This window comes from Oenanthe melanoleuca, chromosome 7 (genome assembly GCF_029582105.1).
Source record: "Oenanthe melanoleuca isolate GR-GAL-2019-014 chromosome 7, OMel1.0, whole genome shotgun sequence".
NCBI lineage: Eukaryota > Metazoa > Chordata > Aves > Passeriformes > Muscicapidae > Oenanthe > Oenanthe melanoleuca.
In genome coordinates, this window is record NC_079341.1 from 5,008,392 (window position 1) to 5,033,451 (window position 25,060).

A 25,060-nucleotide genomic window follows, 5' to 3' on the forward strand; every position below is an offset into this window, starting at 1 on the left:
ATCCCTGCCATATACACACCAAGGAATTCATATCTTATTTATCTGAACTCTCTGTGCAAAATCCAGGCCCCCAAGGGTACGTCAAACCATCCTGTTGTGCAGCAGCTTTTCCAAGAGCAGAGCTGCAAACAGCTCCTAAATGTAGATTCCAGAGCAGGGAGAAAAACGTTTGCCACACCCTCGAGATCTCTTACTCTTCCACTGGCTGCCAGCAAGTTTCTGTCCTGGCTGAACAGACTCATCATGATGAAAAACCGTTTCTCTCTTGGGACAACCAGTCATAGAAGATTAGCACTGATGGATGTCACTCTGCTACGCTTTCCCACACGGGTCTGTCAGGTAGAAGGAATGTAAAAATTTAGAGAAGCCTAGGAAAACCCTGCTTTTTCTTTAAGGGCTTTTGAACAGCATGAAAACATTTCATCTAAGGTCCTTTAGAAGTCTTCTTCACAGCTCTTCTAGCTAGCCCTGTTCAAACACAATACAACTGTGTTCAAAAACAAGCATAAATCATCCCTAAAACTGCAAGGATCCCCTACAGTTACAAGTTTTGCAGCTGTTGCTGCTGCATGAATTTAGGCAGGAGTGGCTTGCAGTTCAGCTGGATCAGATTCCACAAGAACAGTCAGATATTTAATCTCTCAGCCACATTTAGGTGGAACCAGTAGAGTTCAGCACAGCACTCGTGCTGCATCTCAGAATTCTATTTCAAAACAGAGCAGAAACACAGGCCCTCCACATCTCATGCAGAAAGTTACTGCCTCTGTATATTGTTCAAGCAACAAAACATATTCACATAGACATTTAACTGCAATTACATATATTACAGGCACAGCTAGATAGGACAGGATGGAACAAAATTCTGGAGATGACATGGGGACATGAGGATTATCTGGACAAAACTGGGGAAGAACACCCTCAGCTTTCACTGTCAGGATATCATCCCTTGGCTCAGGACTCTCCATGTTCTGGCAGCAGCTGAAAAACTTTTGCTTCTTTTGGGAAAAAAAGGCAACAAGCCTCCTCCCCTCAAACCCTGTCCCACCCAACCTTTTTTACCTTCTTCCTAGAGAAGGAAGTGTGGATCTCTCGTTCCACTGAATTACCAAACATCTTCCTCTCTCAGACAGAGCTGAGCACCACCTGCACCACCTCTCCGGCATGCTTCTGTCCAGAACAAGGGTGCTCACACTAAACCAGTTTGACAACCCTCCACCAGGGCTACATTGTCTTCTAGCCCCAGAAACTGGGACTTCTGCATGGCCAAACATTTCGAGGTGGAAGGTGTTCTGCCTCTGATCGATGTCTCTGACTCACCTTCTACCATCCTGCTGTACAATGCAAGGAGCACTCCAGGAGCTGATAGGCACAGCATGGACAGATGGTCTGTACCTCTAACAAACATTGTAGCAGGATTACTGGGCCTCCCTCCTTTTCAATAACAACTATTAATCAAAATTTTGGTCACAAATTGTAACTATCTCAAGGCTCCAACGCCACAATCTGCTAGCAAATTATGAAACAGGTCACCTACCACATGCTGCTAATAAGACTCAACAATCACAGCAATATTAGCTTTTCCTTGTTCACTTTGAAAGGGAGAAACAGGCACTTACCAGCTATCCTCAACCATTGCTCTAGTTGTGAATGCTTAAGTCATGATCTATGCATTTGTTCTTAGCTTCTTAATCCTTTCCCTTTCCACAGACATATGATGCATTAGTTCTGCCTTGTACCTAGGCATGCTGAGGAGGGTGCTTCTATTGGATAATTAATGGCATTTAATCACTCCTTCAGGTCTTTTGACAGAATTTCCTCAGGAACATTGCAGCATAGTGTGTGAAGTCCAGCTTGCTGAAGGTTTGGGACACTTAAGGCACTCTACACAAGGTCCTCTGCTGAGCAGGCACCCAGCACACAGGGGCAGTCTGTGTCAGCACACAAAAACATCCTCTGCAGTATTTGTTGTCCAGAGCAGCAGCAGTATTCTCAGTAGTATGTCACACACAGCAGCACTCCCAGCAGCATGTCATACACAGCAGCACTCTCAGTAGTGTGCCACACACACAGTACTCTCAGTAGTGTCACACACAGCAGTACTCTCTGTAGTCACACACATCAGCATTCTCTGTACTGTCACACACAGCAGCACTCTCAGTAGTCACACACATCAGCATTCTCTGTACTGTCACACACAGCAGTACTCTCCGTAGTGTCACACACAGCAGTACTCTCTGTACTGTCACACACACAGTACTCTCAGTAGTCACACACAGCAGTACTCTCAGTAGTCACACACAGCAGTACTCTCTGTAGTGTGTCACACGCAGTACTCTCTGTAGTGTCACACACAGCAGTACTCAGTAGAATGTCACACACAGCAGTACTCTGTAGTGTCACACACAGCAATACTCTCAGTAGTGTGTCACACACAGCAGCACTCTCAGTAGAATGTCACACACAGCAGTACTCTCAGTAGAATGTCACACACAGCAGCACTCTCAGTAGAATGTCACACACAGCAGTACTCTCAGTAGTCACACACAGCAGTACTCTCTGTAGTGTCACACACACAGTACTCTCTGTAGTGTCACACACACAGTACTCTCTGTAGAATGCTGCCCAGAGAAGCTGTGGCTGCCCCATGCCTGGAATTTTCAAGGCCAGGTAGGACAGGACTTGGTGGAACCCAGCCTAGTGGAAGGTGTCCCTGACTCCACCACCTCCCTGTAAGCCAGTTCCAATGTTTAATCAGCCTCTCTGAGAAGAAATTTGCACCCAGCAGAGAGATCCTGATCCACAGAGGAGGATGAGAGGAGGATGCAAGCCATAAAAAATGATCCTTTAGTATAAGAGTGAAAGGGATTTGCTGAAGAATACATCTGGATGCGCTGTGAGTGCTCGTGGGCAGACTGAGGGCAGTCCCAGCAGGTGCTGGCTCACAGGGCTTGCATTCAGGAGGAGCTGGATAACAAACACAGGGATCTAACACCGTCAATTAGATGACAAGCGAGTTTATTTTGCAAAACAATCACTATACAGCAACAAATACAATTGCAAATCGGATTGAAAAACATGAACTACCTACCACCAGCCATTCAAGAAATGCCTCTTTCATGGTAACAGGCTCTAGAATTACCAGAAAAAACACAGGTTTGTTACAGCAGACTGTATTCCTTGACATCCCAGCATACAGCATGTTTACTTGTTGGCTTTTTCTCTTTGCTAAAGTTGAAGTGGCTTTTATATGCTTGACTTTTCCCAGTGTGAAACTTATTTACCTTCCTGCAGTGGGAATTGCTGGAGCTGCAGAGGGAGTTGCTTTAGCAATCTGACTAGTGAGTGAACTCACAGACACCTAGGCTAGAAATCTACCTGCACTGATTTTCACAGCTAATGTGATCTACTCTTCAAGGCTTTTGCCTTTGAAGGGCCATATACTTGGGTTTCAAAGAGTATTTTGTCCAGCATGGAAAAAACTTCTGCTCATGTGGTAATCACCACAGGCTGCCTTTTGACTCCCTTTGAGTCATGTATTTAGGCAAACTCAGATGTGTGAGCAGTCATGATGAGGTTATTACTGTACCATAGCAGAGGGCTGAATGAGTAATTCCATTCACTGCTGTACAGTGAAAATATATATTGCCCTTGTGGGCTCATGATTTCCCTCATCAGGATTAGTTTTTCCTTTACTCTTGCTGGATAGAGGTTTGCTTAACTTTGATTTCTTTCAGCTTGTGGTTACATAGAAATAAAACTCTGTAGATGAGGCACGAGCACTCTTTCATCTCTACAACCCAATGGATAATTAAATTTGGGGTGCTCCCCTAGGCACCCAAACAAGGTTTCACCATCCCTTTTGTCTGGATTATCTCTGCTTTGTTACAGAACTGGGTAACCCAACAAACCTGCTGGCTCAACATGCCTGTGGAAAAGAAACACAACAGATGCAGTTTCCAGGAAGCTGGCTCTATCTTCTTTAGTGGGCATTACATATTTACAAACTGTTGTTTTTAAAACAAACACTCTTCTTGAGAAAGTTAAGATTAATATGAGCTTTTCAGTGAACATCTAGAGTCATGTAAGGTAACTTGTTTTTTTTTTTTAATTATTATTTAAAAGCACAAAACTCTTAATTTCTTTTCATCTAACTCCACAGCATTCTAGGATTCTTTCTATGGAAGAAATAATGATTACAAAGGTCTTTGCTTCAGTCAAAACAAGAAAGCTCATTTTAATGCTTAATGAAATAAATGACTTGGTGTGTTACACCACTCTAACTTTGGACTCATAGGTGGATTAACTAAGCTTAATTTTCTAGAGGATGCCAATTTTAAAAGCAAAATAAAAACACTTGAGTCTCAGGTTAACACTGTTCCCATGAGATGCTGCTCAGGTTCAGAGAGCAGAGGTTCAGTAGTACCATAGTTTTTCTCCTACACTGGCAAAAGGCATAGAAAGAAAAACCACTGCAAGGCTAATTTATATTAATTGATAGCATAATCAGAGCAATGTGATACAAATACTGTCAGTTTTCCTTTCTGTCTGTTGTTTTTCTGAAAACATGCGAGAAGTTTTAAATGAATCTCACTTGATACTGTTTCCATGTGAATTCTTAGGATTGCTTTAAGCAGGAGTGTAACAAGTACAAGGCAGAAATCAGAATCCTCCAATGGCACTTCGGATGGTTCTAAACTCACTGTCCTTTGTATGAAATAACTGACTTACAAACAGTGTTAGGTACTTTATTGTGTGAAAAAGCTTTTTGCAGAGCTGAAATGTCCTATGTGGGGCTGTCAGAAGCTCCTATTCAGTAAAAGTTTGAGAGATTTAACCACTCTGTTTTGCTTTGTACTGCTGCAGCAGCTTAGCCAAAACCCCACTTTGGTCCACTGAATATTTACTGTCCAGTGACTGCATTACTACCCAAATGTAATGATGGGGAATCCTGTGCCATTAATTATTAGAATCTCCACAGACATAAAAATCTCTGTGAGTCTCTTCAGACCAAACCCCAACACACATACACATGCACATAAAAATTAAGAAGGAAAAAGAACAGATCAGAAGTTTCCAAAACACATCATTAACCTAATACATAGATCAAGTATAGCTCAACTGACAGTGCAAAGTTCAGTTACGAGGTTTCAAAAGGAAAAGATAAAACAATCTGCAAGAATGTAAACTGGTCATTTCATAATGTCTCATGTACATAGGGCATCAGTGATTATGTGCTGCTGAGGATCATCCCCTCACCAGTGTTCTCTCAGGTAACTCCACTAGATTGGTTGGTTGTGTATCTGCCTTTTATCTTTCATGCACACTTTTTCTTATACTTTTTATAGTCAATATAATCCCACTTTGCTCAGATTTTAAGATGCCCTATTTAATTGATGCATCACTATGACAACCAGTCTAGGGAGCTCATTTTTATTTATTCATTAATTGTAATTACAGGCATCTCTGCTATGAGATCACTGTTATCTGAGTGCCTGAGTGTACATGTGAGACATCACTAAAGGAGTGGAAACAACATCTTAATATTTTTTTCTGTGTTTCAACTTTAGCAAAAGAAAAACAATAAATCAAACATTCATCGTTATTGTGGGAATGAAAAAAAAAGACAAGAAAGAAAGGAAAAGAAAGAAAGAAAGAAAGAAAGAAAGAAAGAAAGAAAGAAAGAAAGAAAGAAAGAAAGAAAGAAAGAGAGAAAAAGAAAGAAAAGAAAAAAAAGAAAGAAAGAAAGAAAGAAAGAAAGAAAGAAAGAAAGAAAGAAAGAAAGAAAGAAAGAAAGAAAGAAAGAAAGAAAGAAAGAAAGAAAGAAAGAAAGAAAGAAAGAAAGAAAGAAAGAAAATAATCAAACTATGTGGATTTTTTAAAAATCCATAGTCCAAACTCAGCCTTCTTTGGAGACCCTTTTACAAACATCTGGACCCCACAAAAATCATTCCTTTGTGAAGAAAGGGAGGGAAGGGAAGAAGGAAGGAATCCTTTTTCTAGCATCACAGAATAGACTTGCATCTGTCACTAAAACAGGGTCACGGCTTTTAGTTGTTACAGAAAGCAACTTCATGCTACAATTTTCATCTTTTTTAAATGTATTCTTATGAATAGGGAAAAAACCCCCTGCTAACATCTACTTTTACATACCTAAAATTGCAACACCAAAGGGTGCAAGAGACACAGATACTGTGAATAAAGAAGTAGAATATTCAAGTATATGAGGAGGGCGTATCACAAATGGCCACAGAGAAATATATATATCTATAATACTGTATCAAACAGATGGAAAGAATGTGAAACTGGTGGTATGCACACAAATCTAGCTGCTTAACCAACTTTTCTAATCAGACACAAGTCTGTTGGGGTATGAGTGCTTGCTTTCAGCAGCTTTTTTACATCATTTCCCAAAGCACAATTCAAATGTTTTCAGCTAGTATTTTTAGTTATTAGTTAAATAATTTATTGGCTTTCCAGCTATACACTGACATAATTAACCAGGTTCAAAAAATGTTAATAACTTAATGCAACTTTTGTTCTACTCATTTATACAAAGTAACTTTTTTTTTTTGTTTTTAAATTAAAGTTGAATTTCCCTATATGCCCTTCCTTCTGGTAAGCAGACTGTTAATTTAACCTGTAATAACTTACAATGGGCAACTTCTCTTTTTTTATTTCCCCATCTATCAAAAGAACTGTGAAATGAGCAACTTGGGATATTAACAAGGCTCTTCAGAAAGAGGTGGATGGCCTTCAGGCACATGAAAGGTAAAAATGCATTTTATCATACCACAGTACTCCATGCAAGACAGAGCAGAGCAACAACAATTGTCCAATGTAACATACTGCTGTATACCCATATAAAGCCAGTGTCTTCCTGTTGTAAATGGAGGTCAGGCCAATTTCTGCATCTATGGAATTATTTTTTTTTCTGGGTTTTTTTTTTTTTTTTTTTAACTGTATGATAACTACAAGTCTTGGGATGTAACTTAGTTTTAGACATGGTAAAGAATGAACGTAACACCTGCTCTGAGCCCATTCCTGCCAAGAGCTCATGCCTAAATATTATTACTTCATGGGACGCAAAATGAGCGAATTCATAACCCCTGCTTGGCAAGGGCTGCTGTGACATCTTCAGCAAGGGTAGCAAGCTGGGGGGATTCCAGGAGGTTGATGCTCCCAGAGGAGGAGACGTTGCTGAGGCGGCGCGGCGAGGCCATGCTGGACCTGCCCGGTGACTGCGTGATGATCTCAGCCCCGTGGTCAACACGGGCCTTGGCGTGCTCTCTGAAGTTCAGCTTCTGGCTGTCAATCTGCTCCAGGGAAAGAAAGAATTGCACTCATTACATAGTCACTGAATTATATCATTACAGATCATCGTTTTGCTTACTTTTAAAAACTATTAGAAGGATTGAAGCTTCTCCATTCCTTAGAAAATTGGAACTGGATATTTTTTCACCTCGTTTAATAGCTACTGGTGTAGTGTGTTACATATCTCACCATTTTTGTCTCTGTATCATTGTTCCCAGCTGTACAAATTTAATAAGCATTATATGGGCACTATAACTGTTTCCAAATGTTTGCTGAACTGATCTTACTTTCAGGATGTTTTCCTCCTGTTTCACATTGGAGTCCTCATCTCAGATCATACCTGTGCTGTCCAACAGTCCCAAACAAGGTTTAACTTTAGGAGAAAAGACAGTGCACAAACTGCACAGCACTTCACTCTCAGCTTAGATGACATTCCAAATTTCAAAGGGAAGAAACGGATATATGAGTGTGCTTGAAAGAGGACAGAACCACTACAGCTGAATTCACAGTTCTAGTAATTTCCCTGGGCCAGGGGCACAGTGGGAGTTTTTTCTGACAGCTGTTCCTTTACCTTGACGTTTCCACCACCAGGTACATGGTGGGCATTTTCCAGTGAACCAACTTTAGCCTGAGCTTTTTCTTTGAAATCCAGTTTCACACTCTCAATTTTCACACGCCCACCTCCTACAGAGGAAAAGGAAACACAGATTAAGAAATTGAAATGGTGCAGGGGAGTGTATGACCTGAAGTACGAGTGCACTCACATTACTTCCCTTTTAGTTGAGATCTAATAGTTTTGAAGCATAGAATAATGCTCTGCATGCTCAGTAAAATGTAAAATCTTCAGCATATATTTAACTGCAAGCAGGTGCAGCAGCCCTTCTGATTTTCATGGGATTTAAGCACATACTTAAGTATTTCACTGACTTAAGCCTGTATTTCAATCTTATGCCAGAGCTCCATCCTTTGGCACTATTTATCACTTCTCTGAACTAGGTGGTCTCATACCTTTATGTCTTTATATATTTAAGTAGTTTAATGTATTTTTATTACTGAAGAGTATTTATTTTCTCTTTGATTGTAAAAGAGAATGGTGCCATCCATGATTTTTATGTTTAAATAACAGTATTAGGTCCTTGCTTTGTCCCACAGCCTGGAAATCCCTACAGTACCTGGTTTGTGGTGGATATTCTTGAGCGAGCCACACTTGGAAGTCACATGACTCAAGTCAATCTTCTTGGTTACAATTTGTACCTGTCAAAAGTGCATACATGCACAGATTACAGGAATGAAGAGAATTAAATTTAAAAAATAAATAAAAAGCCAAGCTCTGCAGAGAAAGAGTGAGAGGCTTCTACAAATCACTGGAAAAGGAGAAATGGTTAGTAGAAAACAGACCATGCCACAAAGGAGGAAGCTTCCCACCTAGGGAGATGACAGAGCTGGGCTGAACATTACTATTAGCAAAATGAAGAGGAGGATAAAGGAGATCAGCTTGTGGGTTCTGTCTAAAATGCTTCTGAGCCTCCTCTTTTCAGAGTGGGTGCTCCAAAGCCCTGCACACAGCAGGACTCATCTCATTGCTTCTGCCTTGATTATGCATCCTGGCAACTAGGATATTTTGGTGACTGTTTTTTTCTCTACCATCTGTTTTGTATTTTTCTGCATCTGAATATGGTATGCATTTTCTGTCCATCCACTATGGACAGTCTGAGCAATCTACACGTGTGCCTGCTGTAGCTGTACCTGAGCAGGTTGAGGTTCAGCCAGCTGGCTCAGTGCTCACTGGAGAGAAGCAGGTCAGGCACCCTCCCTCCTGCTGCTGCTCCCTGCCCTGCTGCCAGCTACCTTGCAATGGCTGTGCTGAGCCCAGCTGGGCAACAGCCACTGAGTGACACTCCCATCTTGCCTGCACTCCCAAATAGCTCCAAGGTGTAGCCCACAGCCATAGGCACTGAGCTGGCAACCCCAAGAAGTCACAGCCAGACAGGAGCTCCAGGGTAAGTGCAATGCCACTGGCTTGCTCACCACACCAACAGTGGGGGCTGTATTGAACCTGCCTGGATCAGACATGCTCACACCATCAGCTCTTCCCATCTGAGGGCTGATCACTTCCATCAGGACAACTGTAGCCACCTTAAGCTATTCCAGAGTGCCCAATAAAACCATCAGGTGTCTGGTCAAACCCTGGGCCACCTCAATTTTTTATACTGGAATAATGCTGTGACTTCAGCACTCAGCATGGTGGCTGATCATACCCTCTTCTCTGAGCTTTCTTTGTCCTTCTGTTTTATTTTCCTTCCCCTCTGCTGAATGCACATAACTGAAAGGCTAGCTGAAGAAACAGAAAATGCCCAACAGGGAGGCTGGAGTCTCACTGAGAGCTGCAGTCTCTTTCTGGAAATTACTTTTGGGCTGCTCCCATGAAAGAAGGCACTGAACCATTTTGGCTCACACTACACTTTCACTTGGGCATTTAGAGATAATCTTTCTTTTATCATTTAGATATAACCCTTATTTTATCGTTTTCTTTCCCTTGTCCAAGTTCTGAAAATGTGTTGTGCACTGTGGGGAAAGATCAGGAGGCCACCACTGCACACACAGAGCTCACTGGATTGCCAGACCAAACTCACACGTGAAACAGCAGCAAGAAGGAAAGTAGTGCTCAGAGGAAGGGAGACAGAGGGTTCTGGCTGTGTGAGGTGCATCACCACAGTGGAAATGCCTATTCACAGGGTGTCCAGACTACTTACATTTCCTCCCCCTGCAGAATGTTTGATGTTATCTCTGGAACCACACCGGGACTGAATATCGCTAAAATCGATCTTCTTGTTTAAAATCCTAACCTAAAAGGAATTGGAGGTAACTTACTATATACCATACACACACTCAGTTGCTGGTGCAGGATGAGGAAACCAGGGTAATTTGCCTCCTACAGTGACTCCTTCTTCTGCCACTTGGATTGAAATGTGAGAAAATAAACCCTGTCAATCAATCTCGGTGCTTAGTATGTTAACTCAGCATCTGTAAATATATTACACTGCTCTTTTTCTACTTCACAAAGTGCTGATGAAATACAAAGGGGGAAATTTTATACTGGGAGGTATGAGAGGTGGCTTTTCCCCTGAAAAATTTTAAGAACTCCGTGCTTGCCTGGACTGGGCCTAATCTTTGAACAGCCTGTCCTAGGGTTTATTGAGTGATGTTCAATATTTCTGCTGAACTCACCACAAGAAGATGGGAACCCTCCTTCCCACAGCTCAACACTCCAGCCTTTGATGCAGAAATCCCAGATCCAGCCAGCACAGTCACAGGCTGAAAGCCTGAGGTATTTCAACCCACCTTCTGACATACAGCTGCAACAGCAGCTACATACATAAAACATACCTGAGTCCCATGAAAGGGGAGCAACAAAACTACTTAAACGGTAGTCAGGGTTCTCTACTGCTCTTTTTACTGTCCTCTACTACAGGGCAAGACAGAAAACAATAGCATCTGGAAACCTGGAGCTTTTTGATTTCTGATGCCAGCCAGAAATCTGCCAGCCAGATTTGGGCACAATTGCTTTACTGCTGGCACCACTGCATTTCTCCCCTGTACTCTTAGTCTCTTCACACAACAAGGTAAGGTTTTTGCTTTTCCCTCGATGATGCCAGTCTCCCTTACACATGCTAGAAGTCCACATTTTTAATATGTCACCTTAGATCTGCAGTGCACAGATGCACTGCAGGCACAAGACAGTGCCTGGAGGATAACCCTGTCAAGGGCAGACCGTGCTGTCCTGTGCTGGGCTCCCATGGCAAAGCAGTTCCTCTACTTAGCAGAACTCAGGTGCCACCAATAATTGTACTCCCAGGGAATGACTGCAGCTGGATGGCAATTACTAGTGGGCAGGTACTACTGGGTGCACACCTGACTGACACCATTTTCAGATTTATTTCTGTGCAAGAGCAGGGGGTTGTGCTCATCAGTAATAGAGTTTTCAGGTGTGTGAGAAGGTGTTTCTGTCCAAGGCTGCACCTGCCTTCTTTGCATCACAGTGCCACCCATGCAGCATATTCTTTCTCTGGGTTAAAGATTAAATCTTTAATCAAGTGTTACACTAGATTTTATTTTTATGTATTAACATAAAATAGCAGTTTACACTCTTTCCTGTATAGAAAGCCACAGAATTTGGGTTACTATCTATGCATTTTGCTAAATGGCACTTACAGAGCTTTCACTGACAGAGTACTTAGCACAGCCTTGTTGGCTACTGTTGTAGGTAAACCTACACTGGCTAACCAATATCAAGATAAGACAGAGGGAAATGCACACTGAGGTTCCTCACTGCAGCTTCTCACCACTTTGGGAGCACCAAGCAGCACCACAACAGCTGAAGCAGTCAGTGGGAAGAAGCAGAATCCTGTGAAGGTTCTGCTTCCTGGCTTCAAGTTCCCCAAACTGCCCTAGGTTCCCTGACAAATCTGAGACAAATCACTCCCTCTACAGACTACAAAAAGACTATTTGCCCTCTTACAGGGGCATCAGGTTTTGCAGTTTTTGGCTCCTGCAAGTGGGCATAACAGCACATTTAGATAGTGAGTTGGATCCTCTGGTACTGAGCACCTGGGTTACACCCTTAACTTAAACCCAGTAAATCCTCAGAATAAATGTTCAGATGGTCACTCTTTGCAGCTAACATGAAGTAGTTCTTCACAGCAAGCTGTTTCATGGATCCTTCTTATTACATGTAACAACTAAATCAAACCATTAGAATGTTAAGATTCTTTTGACCTTAAACTTTTCAGTTTAAAGCAAAAACTTGCTTTAACTGATAAGAGGTCTGGTGTGGTGGCATGCTCAGCAACAACAATGATGACAGCACCAGCAGATTCCACACAACTGGTGGGTCACCCTCAGAAGGGCATCCTGAATAATCAAACTGATTTCTGTCCTTCCTCCTCCCACCTGCTTATCTGTCCAAGTCAACAAATGTAGGCTGAAACATGAAAGCAAATGCCTTTGGAATTTTATGCTTGTGCTTTCTCTCCATAGAATGTTCAAAAATGTACCCCAGTACTATATAAGACACATGTCACATCAGTTACAGAAGCACACATCAGATGTGTATTCAGATCTGGTTCTCAGACAGCTTCTGGCCAGACACAACTGGGAAAACAAAAAGCCTTCCTGGCACTTTCTGAGCACTTGTCTCAGTGATGGATCAGCAGCAATTTTTAGCTATGGCCACAGGGATTCATCTGCTCTGAAAATGCTGACTTATGGGTCATGGCAAGACCTGTGCACTGGGGGCCTGCAGCTTAAAATGGAGCCAAAGCAAGGTGAAAAGTTGAGAGAGTGCCTTTGATCAAGTGCCTCAAGGTTGATTTGCACTCAGAAGTCTGACAGTTCATGAGTCTCATGGCCCATGGACCTGGCTAGCAGATATATAAAGAACAAATCATCTCAATTATCCTCTCTGTCTCACTGGGTGAAATGTGCCCCTGTGTGGCAGGGCCAGCAGGAGACCTAGGCATCATTTGTGTTCTGGCTGAGGGCTGGAGAGAGCTGAGTGACATGCATGTACTCTGCTGGTCATCTGGCACAGGAAGGAACTGAACTGATTCAGGTTTTCCCTGATGATCTGTTTCTCCCTTTCCTGGGACATATCAGTATCCCTGCATATATTTAAATCATTACCACCCTCTATAACTAAGTGTTCCACAAATGATTAGAGCTTTGTTTCCTGTAGATTAAGGCTTAAACTGCTTAATTCATCTACTCTGTATATTTCAGCAAGCCCTATTCCTTCTAGCCAGCACTTTGTCCCAAGCTTTCTCTGAAGTCTACTAGACTGGGCAAACAGGCTAATACACAACCAGCCAACTATTTGCTGTCCCTGATTGTGGAGGAGGGCTGAGTTCACTGCTTTACCCCAGTGATGGTGTTCTGCTGAGTCTCTATTCCATAATCTGTTAACAACCATCACCCCATGTGGAGGGACTGCCTGTATTTCTCACCACTGCTCCCTTGCAGCACTGATTGAAATTGGCCAGTAAGTTCCAAAGGAGTTGAGAGAGGTTGAGATTGCCAGCCAGCCAGTGTGACTGCAGGAGTGGTTTTGTTTGAGGAATCAGACTGTAATCAGGAGAGGGTGCTTACCACAAAGGGACAGGAACCATTTACACCAAAGAGAAACTTTGGCTTGCAAACAAAAAATGTAAACTTATTGAATCATTTAAAGCTGGCATCTAGAGGGAAATCTTTAACTATCAGAGCAGGGAGGCTCTGGAACTTCCACATGAGGGAGCACAGCTATAAGAAAATGGTAAACTTTTATGATGGCACTTGATGAAAGGAATTAGATGATGCAGCTGCCTGCAACAGAGGCAGTACAAACACCATGACTCACCAGGAAGGTTCTCTGTGTTCCAAATATGTATGTACATCTTGTGTGTGGGTGGAGGTGTGGCAGAGATGCACATATATGCACTTCAATTGTGCTGAAAGTTAAATGAAAGATCAAGCCTGCTCATGCTCTCATTCAGGAAAGGGAACATTTTATCTGTGGCAGAAAGAAGGACTGTTTTCTATTCACACTCTCTAGAAATCTCAATGAGATGATGTTGTGAGAGAGTCCCTTGTAACTCCTGCTCTGACCTGCCAGTATGAAGTGGGTACCATCTCTCCTGATGTGATACTGCTTTGTGCAGGTATGATGGAAAGGGCCTAAAGTCAGTATTTGGATTATGACAAAGCTGAGGCTCCTCAGCACTTGTCATAATTACATGTAATGAAACCACAGTGGAAAATCAAAGCCTTACAGAAAATGCACTGTTTATTCTACAAAACCATGTTATAGCCAAGAGAAAACTGGTTCTGTCTGAAGCCCTGGAAGTCTGACAGGCTCTGAGGCTTCCCCTCACTCTGTGTTCTGATGACTCCTCAGCAATGAAGCCCAAGGCAGATTCTGTGGCAACATGCAGAGAGCATGGCCCCAGTGACTCCCACAGCTTCCAGAGTCCCCAGCAGGACTGGGAGAGAGCACTCCAACACCCACCTATGCAGTTTGAATGCAACCTGTGAGAGCTCTGGGCAATGTGGAACGTTTATGCAAAGTCTACAAGTATTGAAGGTACTTTTCTCAGAGTTGATATAGATGAGGCATATATTGCTCTGCAGTCAGCAAAATTTACTAGTTCCCTTCCCACTCCTTCAGTGACCTGACTGGCAATCAGAACAGCTGGGGGTTGTGGTCCAAGGGAAACATCTTCACTAGAGCACAGGGAATAGTTTTGGGTTCAGCTTGCTGGCACAAGAAGAAGACAGGCTATGAGACACAATACCTGTGAATATTCCAGTCAGATACATGCCTCCTGTTAAGCAGAATATGAGTTGGATTTCAAAGACTCCATGTACAACAGTTTGCAGGTCCTCCTCTGCCAGTACTACACCACTGTGTTTGTGATGAGCAGAAGTTTGTAGAAACACTGAGAGGAAGGCAGAGAAATGCCTAAGAGAATTTAGTTCAGCTTTCTTTAGCAGTTTAGTTCACTGCCAGACAACACCAATGTCCAAAAGATGCTTATGCAAGAGAAAGAATTATATTCCATTGCTACCTATAGAATAATTCAGTTCAGCAGCTCTTCTCAAGAAAAGGAAAGCTCCCAACTTATCAATATCTGGGCAGAGAGTCCATAAACAGCTTCTATGGCATACTACACTTGTATACATTGAAACAGGTATTTGAAGAACAAAAATTCTGATGCTGATGAAATTATGAATATTTTTCCAAGGAGATGATGGCTTATGCTCTGCCTGCCTTGCAATTAGGGCCTCTGAGAAGCTGTGCCACAAACACAAACTGCCTAAAGCATTTAACATACTCTAGCTTGGCTGTACTTGCTGTTTGAACATGCTGTGGAGCTGTGACACTAGGAAAAGCTTCCAGATTCCTAATAGCTTATCAAAAAGGAAAGGTTCCTTCTTTTTACCACAGCAATTTGACTAAGCTATATCTCAGGAACTAGACATTATTTCAGTGTTTGATCCCCAGGTTAACACAGGTATTTAAGTGAGACAAGAATTGGTCTTGCACAGGAAGTAAGGTTAAGGTTAAAAACTGATTAGAATCAAGAGAGAGTTCCAAGTGCTTCCAAATTTATCTGCTGCCAAGGACAGATGATACTAATCTTCATGCTTCTGGCAGAGGCTACAGGAAGAGGAAAGGGAGATGGAGGATATTTATTTGGCCTAGTAAAGTCCTTGAAGAGAAAGACTGTGTCTCAGATTTTCCACACCTACAGACAGGGTTTGCGATGATGCTCAGCCTTTGCACTCCTGGAATAAGTGGATGCACACACCAGCAAGGCTGCCAGACCAGAAGCTAGTGATATTGAAAATAAAAACCTGTGCTGGACATAGGCAAAATACTGTGCCATTCTCACTCTGCTCTTAGTAAAGGGTGAACAAGGTACAGTAATTTCTGACTTAAAAACATACTGAGAGGCAGACACTGAGCAGCCAAGTCTTGAATCCTTGCATAGGACAGAGTGGCTGATTTACAAATTTCTTAATACCTACCTGCACATCACTGTACTAAAGTAATTAATAAAATGGCAAGCCATGCTGAACTAGGCATGTCCCTACCAATAAGGGGAGGAAAGACCAATGGACAAATACTGAGAGGGCCTGCATAATAATGGTAGAAGAACAAAGTGAAATAATCATTTTCCATGCCAAAGAGTTTACAGTCAATAGACAACAGTTGAATTTAACAGTATTCAAGGAACTGCAAGATCCCAGTCAGATTAACTGAAGCCTGTTCTGCAATCACACTCCTCACAAAACCTGGAGAGCTGATCAAAAAGTATTGAAGATTCACACCAAATAAAAAAAAAAAAATCCTGGGAGTACAATTAATTAATCTAAATCATAAAGTCCTTGCTTTAGTACTCCCTTCAACAACAACAACAAAAACCCAAGAACAACCAAACTAACAGATTTTGCTAAAATTCAGAGTAGAATACTTTCTATTCCCTTCTCTTCTACTCTATTCTCTTCTTTCCTGCCCTTTCCTCAAAAAAGCCCTTCTGAAACTTGCTAGAGGCTGGAAGTGATTGCTTAAGTTTTCTAAAATATGACTCAGGAAGAACATCTAGCTTTTTATCCAGAATAATTCAAGGCTTAACTGTACAGACTGTACTCAGGCAAGCCTTCCTTTAAACAAGTGCAGTCTGAACACAGGAGCAGCAAGATGTTATTTCTGTCCAATCTGCAATTTTCAGCCAAAATTCTAAATTTCATGAACTTAAAAATTGCAGGTTTGAGCTCTGACAGAATTTTGAAGGTGTACCTGAAACTCCTAATTTCACTTGTAGATCTGCAATTAAAAAGTGGTGAATTCATTTCTAATTTTCAGTTCAGAACAAATCCCTTCAAATGTCTCGCAAATCTCCAAAACATGGGAACGTACAAAGAAAGCAAAAGCTGACAGAGACTAATTAATTTTACTTTGAATTGTTGAGTTGACAAATGCACAAACTTTGGAATGTGTTCTGTTTTTCTTCTTATTGGGTAGGGTCAGGAAAAGCACTGGAGACAGGCTACAGAGCTACAAATTTATGTGTAAAGAACACAGAGAATATATAAAAGAAGGGAAAAAATCAATTTGGCATCTATCCAAACTGATTTTGAAGCTAACAAAAGGTACCCATTCAAGCCTCCTCCTCTGCCCAGCTCTGAGATGCCTTGCCAGGGCCAGTCTATTTTATCATCTATCACACGTGCCTATTCCCCTTGCAAACATTTCTGTGGTTTCTGGAAAGCACCTACTGGATAGTGGCATCATCAATTTGTTCAAACTGACTCATTACTAATTGCATTTTGTTTTCTACAGTTTAGGGAAGATGGTGAACTTCTTCCTTAATCTTTCTAAAAACCTTCAAGGAACATTTAATTCTTCAGCATGGCCTTGATATTTCAGTTTTCTATGTGTCATTTTACTTCTTACAAGGTGCCTGTCACTATAATAAATGGTATTTTAAAGCTTAGGCATGTAAATCTATTCTGTGCAGGTCCATTCACTTTGATGAAGCTCTGCTGCTTCACATCCAGTGAAGGTATACATTTTAAGAGAAAATGAAGGGAAATCTAGATTAATTTTATACTTGGTTGCTGACCCATGATGCATTATAAATACTCTGCCTTGTCAGGAATGAAAAGACTCAATTAGTGCACTTCTGTACTCTGACATGGTACCAACCACATTCATAGACAGAATTTCAAAAGGAAAACAAAAAAATCTAAACCAAAAAACACAACAAAAAATCAGTCTTGGCATCTGAAACAGATTTCCAGCACCCTCTCCAAGCTCCCTTGGGCTGTCTGAGAAATAACAGATGCAAATGGGTTACTTTTGAAAGCACAGCATTTCCTCCACAGCTGATGCAGTGTGAAAATCCATCTGAAGCCCAGCAGATATGCCCATGAGCAAGTTGCCTCTGAGCTTTGCCAGTAATGATACATTTCACCATTCTGTACCATAAAGAGCAGAGAAGTCCTCATTTTTCTCCACTGCAGAATACCAATTAAAACATGATTCAAGCCAGATCTATTCCTAGTAGGAGCTTAATGCAGTGCAAACTTAGCTTGTTTCTTCCCCTAAAAGCATTCTCTTCACACACCACAACATTCTCTTCACACAACCCCCATCAGGTGGAATGATTTCTCCCCTTTTCTTTGTTTCTGTGGCTGGCAAGTCAGAGCTGAAGGAAAATCAGTCTGCTGTCTGATGAGCTTTTGATAAAATTCCAGGCTGAAGCACAGCACTTCTTGATTTATTTAGCATTCAAACATCCCCAAGAGCTTCTTCAGTTTTGCACCCAGCCTCTGGCAGTTCCAGAGTGCAGCCTTCTCTAGAACAGCTCAAAGTTAAAAGAAGTCCTTGTGCCAGGTTCAAATAGACCACTGGTAAAAGGATAGTCTGTGTCCAAATGACACTTCTGGGCTGCCTATCTGTACTCCTTTAGTGATTTGCGTGTTAGGTTTCTGTACTTAACTTGCCCAGATGTGTGCTGGGCTTTTCTCTGCTTGTTTTTCCTGTGGCCATTGCTATCAGCACTTCCAGTTCAGGTTATAAAGAAGCTTTCTGTTTGTTTCATGTACCATCACTAAAAGCAAACAGCAGATAACAGCTCATTTCAGCCAGGGTTATACTGCCACCAGACATTAAAGAACTGAGCAGACACAAGGAAATTAAATTAGCTTTCATGTGTTGCTCTCACAGACTCTATAAAATTCAGCTGCAGAAACTGGAAAAGAACTATCCTAAAACCTCTTGTCTAGACTGAGTAACTATGGCATAAAGGAGACATAAAGGAAAAACTTAGTGAGCTTCTCTTTGCCCATCCCACAGCTCAGCAGCCACATATCACTGAAACTAAAAAATGCTTTAGCTTCAGTGATGTTTTGTACACCCAGCAGATTTCCCCTGTGATGCCCACAGCACTGAAATGCCATCCTGTGCCATCCTTCACTACTCAGCAAAGACTGAGCAGTTCTTTGGAGCTGCTAAGGAAGTTTAGCTGTCTAGGCATGGTGTCTACAGAGAAGTAAAATTTACTGTGGCCCCCTGGTTCTTGTATAATTCTTACAGTCCAGAGAGAGTGACAGAGAGGAGGAGGACAGGGTACCATGGTGCTGGTTTTGGGCCCCAAGTCCAACAGCTGTGAGGAATGCTAATCCAGAAGCACAGTCTGAATTTGTGCTGCTGCAGCCCCTGCACACCATGACCATCTGCTACATGGTATTTCAAACAGACTGGAGCTCCCATGCAAAATAATCACACCTGTCAAAATAAAGGCAGAAGTACCTTTGCTGAGGCATTATCTTCTTGACTTTATGAGTAACTGGCTACTGTCCAAGCCCTGGAAAGCACTGAATGTGCACATTTAACATGAAAACAGGATCAACACCTTAGAGATAATCTTACTGTTTAAAATACAAACCTGTTCTTTTTCTCTGGAAGAGCTACAGCAGGTACAGGGCTGCAATGTTAAGTTTTGATCCAATTTATTATTTCTTTCTGAGACAGCATTAGGCAAAACTCATAGTTCTGTAAGTTCCACTATCAATTCCAATACTAATACATACATATGTAAGTATCTGATCTGGAAACACTGTGCAACCCAAATTTCTGGAATGTCCTGTTTTCAGGACAACCAAATGGGGTACATGTTATTCACCCTGATGTCCTGTCCCTGGAGGCAGCTGAGAAATGAACCTTTCATAAAGCAGTTGCATTCCCATTGCTGTAACTCAGGAAGCAAAAGGAAGCTGAAGGCTATGGGTGTTTTTGCTGTAGAGTTCTGTCTAGAATCAATATGAAAAACACAGGTACTACTCCTTACAAAAAATATATTAACATAATTGTTTACACCACAAGACTGAGTTGTCCATATTTTAGCATAATAAGCTGTATTCTTTTTCTTCCTTCTGCCTTTTTGTTGCTAAATCACATAGAGTATCTATCAGAACTCCTTAAACATTAACAGAATGGATGGCTGTCTCCTGTAAGCTAGAACAATTCCTCTAAATGAAAAGAAAAATAAATTGCTTTGACATAATTTTGGCTTTCGATGTTATCTGTGTTAGCATTTCTGCTCATTCCAGCTCTGGCTTTGGCTCTGCTTGGTAGAATATCAAGCAGAGACTCTGAAAAGTATAAGCACCATACCTCAGCAAGATTTATGGTATTTCCTATCTGACTTTCCCTCAGCTTCCAAAATCTTCTGCTTAGCAGGAAAGCCTCCATTTTTACTGCCCCTTCCAAAATTTGATGAGTTCTGTCTGTAATAGCAGAGGATTCAGCAAGGATAAGTGCAAGATCCTTCACATGGGTCAAGGTAATCCCAAGCACAAATACAGGCTGAACAGAGCATGGATTGAGAACACCCCTGCTGAGAAGGACTTGGGGGTGCTGGTGGATGAGAGCTGGACAAGAGCTGGCCTTGTGCACCTGCATCCCTGAGGCCAACCATGTCCTGGGCTGCACCCAAAGAAGAATGATCTGCAGGTTGAGAAGAGGATTCTGCTCCTCTGCTGTCATGACTCCCTCCTGGAGTACTGTGTCCCCAAAATAGGAAGGACATGGATCTGCTGGAACAAGTCTAGAGGGGGGCTGTGAAGATGCTCAGATGCTCTTTGTAGCACCTCTGCTACAAAGACAGACTGAGAGAGTTGTGATTGTTCTGCCTGGAGTAGAGGAGGCTCTGGGGAGACCTTAGAGCCCTTTACAGTGCCTAAAGAGGCTCCAAGAGAGCTGGAAAGGGACTTTGGACAAGGGCCTGGAGTCACAGCACAAGGGGGAATGGCTTCAAATTGCCAGAGATCGGGGTTCGATAGGACTTTGGGAAGAAATTCTTGATTATAAGGGTGGTGAGGCACTGGCATAGATTGCCCAGAGAAGTGGCTGATGTCCCATTCCTAAAGTGTTCAAGGCCACATGGGAATGGGCTACAATTAGATGATCTTTAGGGTCATCCCCAACCCAAAGCATTCTGAGATCCTTTGATTTTGCCACCCTACACACAGGTTTGCTCTTTAGGTGAAAGCAATCCTTATGAAAATGTGCTTCATTGCATAACTGCAAGGAATGAAATTACCTCTTTTTCAGCATTTAATCACATCAAGATGTCACTGAGTTCTTGTTCTTTCAGTGAGAACAGAAAATCCTGATCTGCCTTACGACACATTCTTATGTTTACACTTACATGCATCCTCCAGTTCATACAGTTTAAGCCCTGTTCCTGCTTATTTAAACCCAGGAGCAAGAAAACCAGTTAAGTTAATATTTTCCCCCTTTCCCCATCTTGACTGTGGGGCAAATTTACCAGGTTGGAGGCTGCAACTTTAATTAACTTCATCCAACACAATACATGTCACATAAATGGCACAGGAAAAGGCAATCTGCGTGTAATCCTGCTACTTGTTTGAATTAATCAAAACTCTTATTTATTTGTACTGATAAAGACTAAGTAAGCAGCAACTGCTGAGACTCAGGCAGAAATGTATCTATGGCATGGAGTGCAAAGTCCTGTTTGAAAGTTTTTAATGGATCTCAGTTAGGCACTGTTAGTTTTCATGTAGCATGATAGTTTCTGAAGATTGTCCTCTTCTTTGCCATATAACATCACTTAAACAAACGAGGGATTTAAAGAACAGAAGTAGCTTTACAAGGCAATTCAAAATATGTCCTGTCCCATGCCTATCACAAAGGTGCACATAAAAGAATAAATAACATATGGATGAACACAAAGAGTGGAATCCTTACCTGCCCTCCTTTAGGCTGGTATTTGATGTTATCTGTTGACCCAATTTTGGACCTGACATTCTTGAGGTCAGGTAGAGGCTGATTAATAACTCGTAGCTGCTTTGGAGTGGCTGGAGATTTAGGAGGAGTGCGAATTATGGCAACTTTTTTCTCAGTGGGTACCAGTATTGCAGATTTGGGGGTCCCAGGAGTGTGGGGAGTTCTGGAGTAACTGGGTGTCCCTGGAGTGCCTGGGGTACGGGAGGCATAGCTTGGTGGTGTCCCTGGAGTGATGGCAGTGGAGCCAGGAGTGGTGGGGGTAGAAGTTCCACTTTTTCCCGTTCTGCTACGAATTGGCTCTGATCCTACATGCAAGAAAAAAAACCAACCAACAGCTTTAGAGCCACAGATGGACAGTTCTTCTTCCTTTTTTTACTCCCAAAACTGCATCTCTATGTGTCAAGTGAGACACAGCACTTAAGATGGCAGTTCTACTGCCAGAACAGCAGCTTGAATGGGCTCTCTGAGTCTTTGCTAATCAACCTGCCAGGAATTACCTTGCCATGAGAGGCTGAGCTAATGCCCCCAGAGGGACTGAGCTCCCCATTCTGTAACACAGGAGTGCCTCCCAAAATACTTCTGCTTCCTGCAAAGCTGGCTAAACAAGGCACATGATCACATTTATTTCCATTTTGGGGAAAGGACGAGAAGCATCCTTGGAATCCAACCTTTGGGACTTGATCCAACCAATTCCAGTGGATCTGGGCAATAAACTAAAAAGCAGTAAAAATTCTAATGATATTCCTAAAATGAAAGGTTGTGAGTGCCTGGCTGGTGCAGCTTCTCATACCACTGCTGGTAAACTGCAGATGAACCCCAGGTGGGCATTCAACTGGTGCACAAGCTATAGATCTGTTTTGTGGATGGGTAGGTGTCCTCATATTCAATTGCTGTTTTTCATTAGTGCTGCAAAAGAAAGCCATTACCAGAGGCAACCTTGATAAAAAAATCACATTCTACTTAGATTTGCACACAAGTAAAAAAAAAAAGCCAACCATATAATTTTGTAGCAGTTCCATTCAGTATTTATGGCATTGGCAGTCCTTTTCACTGGGCACAAGGATCAGTTTAGCTGTGCTTTCTGCAGCCAGCTCTGCTCCTAACTCTCAAACATAAATAAACAAAAGCTGAGATATCTCCAAAGTAAAATTCTACTGAGAATACTTATGGAGAGAAAGATCAAAGTAACTCCCCAAACCTGGGAACAACAATGCCAAATGGGTGCATGTATGCTTTCACTCCTTAAATGTTCAGAAATTATAAATCCAATGGGCCTCCCAAAAGCATCCAGTGGAACTAAACAAATTCATATTGAAAGTATTTGCTCATCATTCTGTTTATGCAATGATGGTGGCCCAAACCCAATGCACTCCAGTCCCTGGGGCTCAGGAGACACTCTCTACGTGATTCATTAGGCAGACTGAACATACTCCACTCACCTCCCATTTCCCTGAACAGGTTTCTTTCTTTCCAAACCAACCCTGAAGCTTCTCACTATATCATCTGAGACAGGAAAGGAATTATTTTTTCCCACCTCCTTGCAGGTCTGGTATATTTATTTTTCATTCCTCAGCCCTTCACCACCCTGCCAAATGCTTAATGGCCTCTCACTCCTGGTCAGGAGAATGGGCTGGCTGCTGTGGCAGCTGGAGGTCATTCTGCTTTCACAGGGTCTCTGTTTTACCTTTGGAGCATCACTTATAAATTTCAGAAGACTTTTTTTGCAGAATTTAATCATCTACTTTCCTTAAGCTGTGTTAAAAAGGGCTGAGATTGGTTTCTAAAGAGAGAAGACAGAGGAACTCCTATTGGAAAGCACAAAGCCCCATGTGGGTTCTAAGGCCTGGCTAAAAGTTCTGAGGTTATCTAGTAAATTGTCTTTGTCCTGTAATTTATTTTGGCTTGTGATTTGATAATTTTGGTCCTCATAAAAGGAACCTAGCTGGTTCACTATCTTAACTGCCCCCAGTGAGTCACTCTAGTAGTTAACATTTCAATTCTCAGCAGAGATTTTACCCTAGGAGTAGAGCATAGGGAGATAATTACTGGGAAGCAGCAAATTAATGACTGTAACTATCAGGTCTGCTTTTCCAAGATCCATCAGAATATTTCAGGTTGTCTGCTTCAGTTTTGACTCATTATTTCTTGCTGCTATTTGTAAATGCTCTGTGTTGAATACCTCACCCAGCTCTGAGCACCCTGCAAAGGCATTTTCGAATATCAGCAATTAGCTCTGGGCACTGCAGGTGCATCCTGTCCCTGGTTTCAGGCACTTGGAATATGAACAAAACCAGTCTGTGAGCTCTGATTTCCAACAGCACACCTCAGAGCCACTCCTCTGTGTCAAAGGTAGGGATGCTAATGTGACAAACCTAATGAGGATGGAGACAAGCACAGAAGTAGGAGAAGGTTAAAAAGCAAACAAAAAAAGACAACATACGGGTAGTCCGTCGTACTGAAGAGGAAAGAGAAGCTGTGAGGGAGAGGGAGTTCTCCTCTCTGTCCCGGTCTCCTGACACACCCCGTCGAGGAGGGAGGATTGAGGAAGGTCTTGGTAGAGATGAGCGCTTCTCAGGGCTCTTACTTACTCCATCCTGACAGCAGCACAACAACAAAGGAAGGTTTAGTTGGCAAAACTCACTCTTTTCATTTCCTGTATCTATACACAGAAGGGGAAACTGCTTCAGCTCCCTGGTGCTTCTTTACTGCATCAAAGCATCTCCTGATGACTATCCTGAGACATACAGGGATACTCTTGCATCTAAATATGGATGGATCCCACAGCTAGCTCTTAGTAAGGAAAAAACGTGGTGTTTTTAAGTGCAAGTTGAAAGAACTCTCTGGAGCACAAATGTGAAATTCCTATGTGAATTTACCTACAAAGTAACTGCACTACTGGTGTTCAGAATAAATCATACACTAGATTGGTAGGTGTTGCGTGATTCTTGCATATTCAAACACTAAACTGTAAATTTCTTATGGAGATAAATTTTTAGCTATGGGTTTTGCTGTCTTTTTCTGTTTGTTTTTTTTTTTTTTTCCCTGAGTGTGGGATTATACATCCTGTTGTTTTAATTCCTTCTATAATAAAATGTTTACTTTTTGAAATTAGTGCATGCCTTCTCTTTAGCAGGGTAAAGTAAACCCCCCTTCACCATTAAGGCAATGGGCATGTATGTTAGAATATTTTTGAGCTTATGGGATGTGCAGCAAAAGACAGAGCAGCATAAGCAGACATTCTTCCCAAAGACAAATGATGATGGTTCCAACCAGTAAAAGACATACAAAGCATGGCATTAAACAAAAAAATGTAAGTCAATGGCAAAACCAATTTTTAAAATGGGGATAGTTAACTCACTATAATGTAGATTTGAAACACAAGTGAAATGTAAACAT

At 41.9% G+C, this 25,060-nt stretch overlaps 1 protein-coding gene across 1 annotated transcript in view; it reads right to left on the reverse strand.

Annotated features, from left to right (window-relative positions):
- Positions 1–3,005: 3,005 nt before the first annotated feature.
- MAP2 (microtubule associated protein 2) overlaps positions 3,006–25,060 on the reverse strand; it is a 128,407-nt gene continuing 106,352 nt past the window's right edge. Inside the window, exons 12-17 of the mRNA XM_056496026.1 lie at positions 24,105–24,258; positions 21,626–21,969; positions 10,065–10,157; positions 8,484–8,565; positions 7,883–7,995; positions 3,006–7,313 (exon numbers count right to left, since the gene is read on the reverse strand). Coding sequence (XP_056352001.1) covers positions 7,098–7,313; positions 7,883–7,995; positions 8,484–8,565; positions 10,065–10,157; positions 21,626–21,969; positions 24,105–24,258 — 1,002 coding nt within the window. The 3' untranslated portion in view covers positions 3,006–7,097. The remainder of the gene's footprint in view (positions 7,314–7,882; positions 7,996–8,483; positions 8,566–10,064; positions 10,158–21,625; positions 21,970–24,104; positions 24,259–25,060) is intronic.